At 43.6% G+C, this 8,238-nt stretch overlaps 1 protein-coding gene across 1 annotated transcript; it reads left to right on the top strand.

Moving 5' to 3' along the window:
* Positions 1-3,510: 3,510 nt before the first annotated feature.
* On the top strand, positions 3,511-6,612 carry LOC147607648 (uncharacterized). The gene is made up of 2 exons (XM_086790329.1): positions 3,511-4,385; positions 5,269-6,612. The coding sequence occupies exons 1-2, from the start codon at positions 4,299-4,301 to the stop codon at positions 6,457-6,459; spliced, it is 1,278 nt and encodes a 425-aa protein (XP_086646455.1). The 5' UTR covers positions 3,511-4,298; the 3' UTR covers positions 6,460-6,612.
* The last annotated feature ends 1,626 nt before the right edge of the window (positions 6,613-8,238 follow it).

The raw sequence follows: 8,238 nt of genomic DNA, 5'->3' as shown, positions 1-8,238 counted from the left end.
GGAGTATGTATTTGAGTAGCTATGCAATTATTCCTTATATGATTGGTCATGGAGTTATTATCCATGCCAAAGCTGGTGGATTATGGTGGATTGAGAATTGGTGTGGTGAATGTGTATGCCTCGCCCCTAACCTCGGAGAGGAGAAAGAATTCTTTTTGGAATCCATCACAAACTCTCCCTCCCTCATGCAGATCATTAGATCATTAGAGGTGACTTTAACATGGTTGAGCAACCTACAGATAAAAAGGGGGACATGAAGCATCATTCACCTGCTTGAGAGGGCATCTTGGGAGAGATTTATCTTTTCCTTTCATGGCAAGGATTGTTGGTTAGAGGATGACTTCCATAGGAAGTAAGTTTCACTTTTCTTTACTTGGAGTAATCATAGGAAGTAAGTTTCACTTTTCTTTACTTGGAGTAATCGTAGGAGTCGCTGTGGTGCATTTCATTTATGCCCACTTGGATTGCTATTATGTTGATGATTGGGCACTTGATAGAGGTGGCACTATCTATTGCCCTAGGCACTTAAAAATCAAATCATTGTCTTGTGGTTTTGTGCATCAGAGATATGGGGACTCCTCCTCGAGTATGCATACCAAAGTCTCTTCACTCAGATGCAAAGTTACATCAATAGGTGATGTAAATTTGGAGAACTTATGATGCACTTGACTGTAGGCAAATATTTTCTCTTACCTTAGAGAGTGTTAGTGATCTTATCATAATGTGGCCCTAGATATGTGGCCCTAGATAGGAGGCAAGAGATTTTAGATAGAGAGAGAGCCACAAGCATAGATTATGTGGTTGTTGCAGAGGGAACTTGAGAAGCACCCTGATGCCCATTGGATCTCAGATGCATTATGCACCATTAGGGCTGAGTTGCAGGACTTCTTAGAGTAGTGTGCAGAGTTTCGTTTCCATGCACATGAGTCATTCTGGGTTTAGATGGGAGGTAGATGTATCATACATTTCTTTGATGCCCATGGCCTCTCCCATAGCAGGGAATGTGTTTGACAGCTGTAAAGACTTGCAAGGAGTGCTCCACTCAGAGCATGACATGTTCACAACAAGGATTGCCACAAATTTTTACTACCGCTTGTTATCCGCAACAGCAGAGACTCACTCTCCTCAAAGGAATAGGGCACAATAGAAGGTTTGGGAGTCCTTGCCTATGTTGATCTCGGATGACGACATGTGTGCATGCCCCTTTTCAGCATATAAGCTAAGACATGTGAATGTCATGGGAATGATGGCCTCACTCCCATGCTTTTCAAGAGTTTTTGGGATGACATTAGGGGGATGAGATCACTGTAGCATTATAGTATATGTGGAACACATGCGCTATGCCTCCCTTCATGAGTTTTTGGGATGACATTAAGGCTGAGATCACTATAGCATTATAGTATATGTGGAACATAGGTTCTATGCCTCCCTTTCTTACCAAGGGTCTTATCCACCTCATTTCTAAGGATGGTGATAAGACTAACATTGTCCAGTGGAGGATTATCACATTACTTAGTACTATATACAAAATTCTTGCCAAGCTAGTGAGCATGAGATTACATCTAGTATTACAAATAATCATCCATGACACACAAAATAGTCATCCATGAGATTGCAGCCATTCTTACAGATAGTCACCCATGACACATAAAATGGATTCCTCCAAGTAAAGCATCTTTGATAACATCTTCTCCTTCATCATCCATGACACAAAATAGTCATCCATGACACACAAAATAGTCATCCATGAGATTGCAGCCATTTTTATAGATAGTCACCCATGACACATAAAATGGATTCCTCCAAGTAAAGCATCTTTGATAACATCTTCTCCTTCATCTTCCCCCTTTGATAACATCTTCTCCTTCATCTTCCCCCTTTGGGAAGCGGTAGAGTGGGCTAAGGCAAGTAATCAACCTTTGGCAATTTTGCTACTTGATTTTGAGAAAGCATACGATAGAGTGGATTGGCACTTTTTAGAGGGTACTCTTGCACACATGGGATTTTGTCAAGATTGGACCAGAGGTGTCTCTTGATAGAGTGGGTTGGGACTTTTTAGAGGATACTCTCGTAGACATGGGAGAGTACTCTCGCACACATGGGATTTTCTTAAAATTGGATCAGAGGTGTTTATGATAGAGTGAATTGGGACTTTTTAGAGGGCACTCTTGCACACATGGGATTTTCTCAAGATTGGATCAGAGGTGTTTCTAAGAGGCTCACAACATTGTGCTTGCATGTGAAGGTCGAGGTGAGTGCTTCCAAATTTATTGTTCCGTACACGGAAAGGCTACACCTTAGCTCCACTGTTGTATCTCATTGTTGCAGAAACTTCGAGCATTTTCCTTTGCTCCTGTCGGAGTATTTGGATTGAGATTGCCCACTGCGTACAAAGGGGGAGCTTCTCTGAGTTAGCTGATGATATAATGATGTTTCTTGAGGCATCTTATTCATGTCTTTACTCATTTCACATTGTTGTAAAAGAGTTTTATCTAGTAAGGAGCAGGGGCCTTTATAAATTGGCATAAGTCTATTGGATTTTGGGTCAATGACCTTGAGAGGATTGATTGAGGCATAGATGTTGGCTTCACACAGATTCAGAGAGGACACTCTGCCAGATATCTTGGATGCCAAGGTCATGATAGACATTACACCTACCTAGCAATACTCATGAGCATAAAGAAAAAGCTCCTTCATTGGAGCTCCAGGAAGCTTAATTTGGCGTCTAGAGCCTTGGTGGTAAACTTCCCACTCTTAAGCCTCATTGGGAGGTGTATGCCATTACACCATCCATTCAGAGGAGATTATGGCAAAGACTCTGGCACTCGTACAAGAGGAGCCAAATTTCTCATTGTTTCTACACGGAGGGTTGCTTACACCAACCAATGGAGATCTGTTTTTGGCAAGGATCCCTCTTGTCCTAGATGGCCAACTCCATTCGAGCTAATGTATCATTGCTTATGGGAGTGCAAAGGAGCATAGAGGATTTGAGTAATTTGCCTAGCTCTTGGGTAGATTGAGGAGTGATTCTATCTATATTACTTGGCCTACAGCTTCTTTTTGAGGGCAATGATGTAGATCCTATTATTCTTGTCCATAGGGGCATAACTCAGAGATGTTTTCTTCAAGATATCCCTCAGTTACGATATACACCACCTCCGCTAAGTATTGAGCCCACCTAGGAGATTGCTAGTATCATGTTGTGGCATATCTGGAAGACCAAATGCTCAGAGGCCTTCACGAGGATTCATGTTTATGACACCCACTATATCTGCATTATATGGAGTGACATTGTTCATACTCTTTTGGCCACTTAGGCCAGAGTGATCTTCTAGAGCTGCTGTGCGAACAAAATGCAGTAGATTTATGAGAGGGTGGAACCATGGTATTTTCTTATCCTCCACTCTTATGGGGCTTTTATGGAAGCATTGTGCCCCAGATTAGTTGAGATCTCCCTACCTTTTAGTTTGAGATCTCCCTTTATAATTTTATAATAGAAGTCTCTTTTTTGGAAAGAAAAAAAATCAGCGTCTTATTGACTTCTCAATTTTTTTGGACGCAGCTGTGCGAGATCTCTACTTTAAGGACCTTCTATGAAGACGGTTAAGCACTGTAAGTACTTGTTTCGCTTTTTTTTCCGCCGAGGCTTCTACAACAGAGAAGATTAGGGTTTCGCAGACTTAGCAGGAGACGTGCTAGAGGGTTTGCCAGAGCAGATGGTCGCACATAGCCCCTGAGGAAGTGGTAGACACAGATAGCGTGAAGGCCCGAACGCAAGGGTCTGAACTGAAAGAAATGGACACACAGCTGGACAAGGGCCAAGCAGAACAAGCGTGCAAGAACAGAGGCTGAAACTGGGGAAAAGGGAAAGTCAGGTTTTGCAGGATTCTGCAGGAGAAATCGTCTTCTCAAGAAGGTATGGTTTGCAGGAGAAATTAGGGTTTTCAGGAAGGATGGTCTTGCATGAAAAATCAGGGTTTACAGGAGAACTAGGGTTTGCAGAGGAACTAGGGTTTCAGGAGAATCAAGGTTTTCAGGAGAATTAGGGTTATCTGGATAAGTGAAAAATTTCTGGAATAATTAGGGTTTGCTGACAAATCACATACAGTTTGGAGAGGATCTTACAAGATAAAGGAGTGCCTTCTATTGCAGTTTCTTTGTTTAGGCTTTGCTCCACTGCATCTTACCTCTTAAGGAGGAACCCCTCCATTTCCTAGAAGTCAAGGTTATAGGGCTTCTCTGGAGATGCTCTTAATGTAAAATGCACTGGGTTATCTCAAGAAGAGTGAAGATGTGCAATGGCCAACACTATGGAGAGTGACACTGCATCAGCCATCAATCGAGCTGCTGCCAATTTCGCCTCCCTCAATACTCGAGACCAGGAGGTGCGTTCTATGATGATGTTGTGCACTTCCGATCACCATCATCTCAAGTATTTTTTTGCTAAATTTATCATAACATGGTGCCCTCCATAATATGCTACACCCTCTATGAATACATGCTTGTCAATTGTGATTATGTGTAGGCTTTATGTCCACGTGCGTCTAGGCTTTATGTTGACGTGCATGTATGTCTGATGTTGACATGGGCAGAGTACCAACATGTCATGGCATCAGTTGAGCACTTACAGGCTTGTAGCATGCAAAGGTAGGTGTGATGTAGGTATGATGTTGACATGGGCATAGTACCAACATGTCATGGCATCAGTTGAACATTTACAGGCTTGTAGCATTCAAAGGTAAGTGTGCATTAATACAGCTGTGAATCGTTATGATGCAAGGTCCCCACATGAAATGACACATAGGTTTGTTATTGACAGACATTATAGTAACCTGTAAATTCACCCAGGGTTGATGTTGACATCCAGTGTCGCAACGATAATGGCGAATGAGTCTGATGTTGAGAAGCAACATGTCAACACGTTATGGCACATAGATTTGATGTTGACAAAACGCTATTGGAACTTGTAACTTTGTGTGGGGTTGATGATGACATACATCATTACCACACAAAATGGCAAGTATGTCAGGTGTTGACAAGCAATTTCCTAACATGTAGTGGCACCCAAGCATGTGGATGTAGGTCTCATGTTGAGACCCGGCATCCAAACAGGCTTGGCTGGCAAGGCTTAGCTCCTGCTGTTACTTTTTTTTTTGTGCTTTGTTATTTGTACAGCCTGGTAAACCTACATGTCTAACCTGTAAAGATATTGTTAAAAGCTGTATTTTTTTGTTTGTTGGTATTTAATGAAAATAATGGTTATTACAGAGGAGCTGGAAAGGTTATTGGAGCAAATTTTGGTGCTTTGGCTCACAGAAACGCGGCAACAAGCAGATCGTCCCCTCTTTAAATCCAGATGGATCAACGAGCGCATCACAAGGATGGTCAGCGGCCGGGTCTGTACAAGCTGGTCTCTCATTAGCACCCCCTTCTTCCCCTGCATCCATTATCAACTCATCGATTCAGTCTCCTGCAAGCTTTACTCTACCACTGTCTGCCGCTTCGGAGTGCATGTTTTCCCCAGGACCTGCCAAATTGATGTTCACAATTGGGCCCTACGCACACGAAACCCAGCTTGTTTCACCACCAGTTTTCTCTACATTCACAACAGAGCCATCAACTGCGTCTTTGACCCCTCATCCTGAGCTGGCCCATCTGACAACGCCGCCTTTGCCGGACGTTTCCCTTGCCCAGCTGCTCACATCTTCTCTCGAGGCAAAGTCTCAGGTTCGAAAGAGGGCAGCAGCACTGTCTCCCTTATCACTTGCATCTCCTAGTGATGTTATGTCGGGTGAGCTCAAGTCTTCATCTTTTCAAGGTCTTGACGGTGAATTGATATTGCCAGCTTCAGGCTATCTGGATTCAGGGACATCCTCTCCTTTCCCAGAGGTAGAGTTTACTGCTGCACATTTTGGTGCCTTTGCGCACGGGGCAAGCTGTGACAATGCCATTCCTCAGAGTCACAAATGTATTGACACCGCCCACCCAGTTCTGGAGGTTGCTTTGTTTAATCAGGAAGAGCAGCAAGGTAGATCAGTGTGTAGTGATCCCACATTCGAGGAACATCATGACCACCTGTTAGAAGAAGTTGCAGATTTTAGTGCTTGTTCTCAAGGCGTGTCTAACACGCTACAATCACTTTGGTTTAGTGTGTCAGATGGTCAGGCCGAGCATTGCAAAACAGGCTTAGAAGATGGAAACAAAAATTTCGGGGTTGAATCCCAAGAACTGCTGCATGGGCAAACCTCAGATGGGCAATTGGAGAATGGTTTGAAAAATTGTGTTTTCAACTCTGAAGCTGCTGAGTACTGGAGATGCATGGAGATGGATGATGAGTGCAATAAACTTTCTGGGCCCTTGGAACTCTCTGGAACCCCTATGGGAAGTCTTCCACAGTGGACATTGGCAACTCTTGAAACCCCCATTGCAGCTGCTACCATGATCTGTCGCGCTGTTTGAACTCCTCACCATTGGTGTAGAATCAGTGACTATGACAGATTTAGCCAACAAGAGGATTTTAGCTATTGTATTTTATACTTTTAAATGTTTTTATGCCATGAAACTGGGCCCACCTTTAATCTGTGAATGGTAATAATTGATGACTCTTAAGAACTCTTGTTGGCAGGAAGCCTACTATTTGTAGATTAGGGTGACCAAAGCAGAAGAATCTCCACCCTTTTCACAGGGCAATGTGGTTTCGATCCATTTCTACTTTGTTTTGTGCACATTTTTGTGAAAGGGAATTCTAGGTGGCTAGAATATGTAGAGAAAACTGTGTTTCAGCGCCTTGTACCATCTGTGAGTTTTTTGTGTGGACAAACATGGTGATTTGCTTGCAAAGAAAGTAGGTCCTCTGAAAAGGTGCCCTAAAGAATAGGCATTCAGTTCCTGAAGTGTGGGTGGCTAGAATATCCACAGAGAACCTATGTTTTGGCACCCTGTGCCCCCTGTGTTTTTTTTGGTTGTGAACAAACTTGGTGATTTGCTTGCACAGAAAGTAGGCTCTCTGGTAAGGGTGTCTTCTCTGGGTTAAAGACTTTCTATGTTAGTTAGTCCTTTGGTTCCTGAATTGTGGGTGGCTAGATTATCCACAACAAACTGTGATTGGTCGCCTTGTGCCAGCTGTGGGTTTTTTTTGTTGTGAACAAACATGGTTATTTGTTTGCAAAGAAAGTAGGTTCTCTGTTAAGGGTGTCCTCTCTGGTTTAAAGACTTTCTATGTTAGATAGGCATTTGGTTCTTGAATCCTGGTTGGGTAGAATAACTCTGTTTTGGTGCCTTGTGTCATCTGTGGATTTTTTTGTTGTGAACAAACATGCTGATTTGCTTGCAAAGAAAGTAGGTTTTCTGATCAGGGTGTTCTTTCTGGGTTAGCGACTTTCTGTGTTAGGTGGGCGTTCAGTTCCTAAATTGTGGAGCTTAAAAATCAAGTCAGAATTGGAAGCTTTGATCCGAGTTTTTATTTTTTAAGATGCTGTATGGAATGTCGTATAAATAATTTTTTGCTTATTCCCGAGGCTCATGGGTCGTAATTATACTAGTGAAGGTCCTAGGTGTGTACATTCTGTCTATGGAGTGTAAGGCATGATGTTTTTCCACAGAGAACTACCGCCTGGCTGCTTCTGCATCAAACATGCAGCAAGCCTTTTCAGAACATAATTCCGTGTGAAGGAGATCGCGACTACATCGGCCTCTTGCTTACCCCACAGTTGGAATTCTTTTATCCTGCAGTTTCTGTTCATGTGTTTCTACACAATTGGCTTATGAGAATGCAGACAAGCTGTCATGTACACCCTGCACTTGGATGCCACGTAGACATATCTGAACAAGAAGGTGCAGGACCTGGAGTGGAAACCGATCCCATGTGAGCCCAGTCCGAGACGAGTCAGTTAGGGTTCCACTCTGTGCGTCCGAGGTCAAGTGTGCATTGTCCTGCACATGAAGCAATGCGAGTCCGTACTGTGAGTCTCCCTCTCGAATGATGTCAAATGATCTAAGTAACTGGTTTGCGACCAGGTGCCGGACATTTGTAAATGCATGTAGGTTTGCATGTAGAGAAGGGGCCAACCCATAGGGCTGCCCCAGAGCAAAGCCTATGTGGGCATGGGGGAGGTGTAGAACCACCCTCAAGGGGCCAAGAGCCCTAGCTTGGGCTGGGCAGGCTATCGGCCAGCCCTAGGGGCCCTAGCCAGGTAGCCGACAAGGCCTTGGCCAGCAAGTTGGCTAGGTGTGGGGCAG

This window comes from Cibotium barometz, chromosome 55 (assembly GCF_041138505.1).
Source record: "Cibotium barometz isolate CiBa-2024 chromosome 55, ASM4113850v1, whole genome shotgun sequence".
Taxonomy (NCBI): domain Eukaryota; kingdom Viridiplantae; phylum Streptophyta; class Polypodiopsida; order Cyatheales; family Cibotiaceae; genus Cibotium; species Cibotium barometz.
This window is presented reverse-complemented; position numbering and strand designations above follow the sequence as displayed.

Coding starts and splice junctions, on each gene's coding strand:
- LOC147607648 (XM_086790329.1), top strand. CDS start 4,299: ATGGCCAACACTATGGAGAGTGACACTGCATCAGCCATCAATCGAGCT. Junction 4,386..5,268: donor TCAATACTCGAGACCAGGAG/GTGCGTTCTATG, acceptor TGGTTATTACAG/AGGAGCTGGAAAGGTTATTG.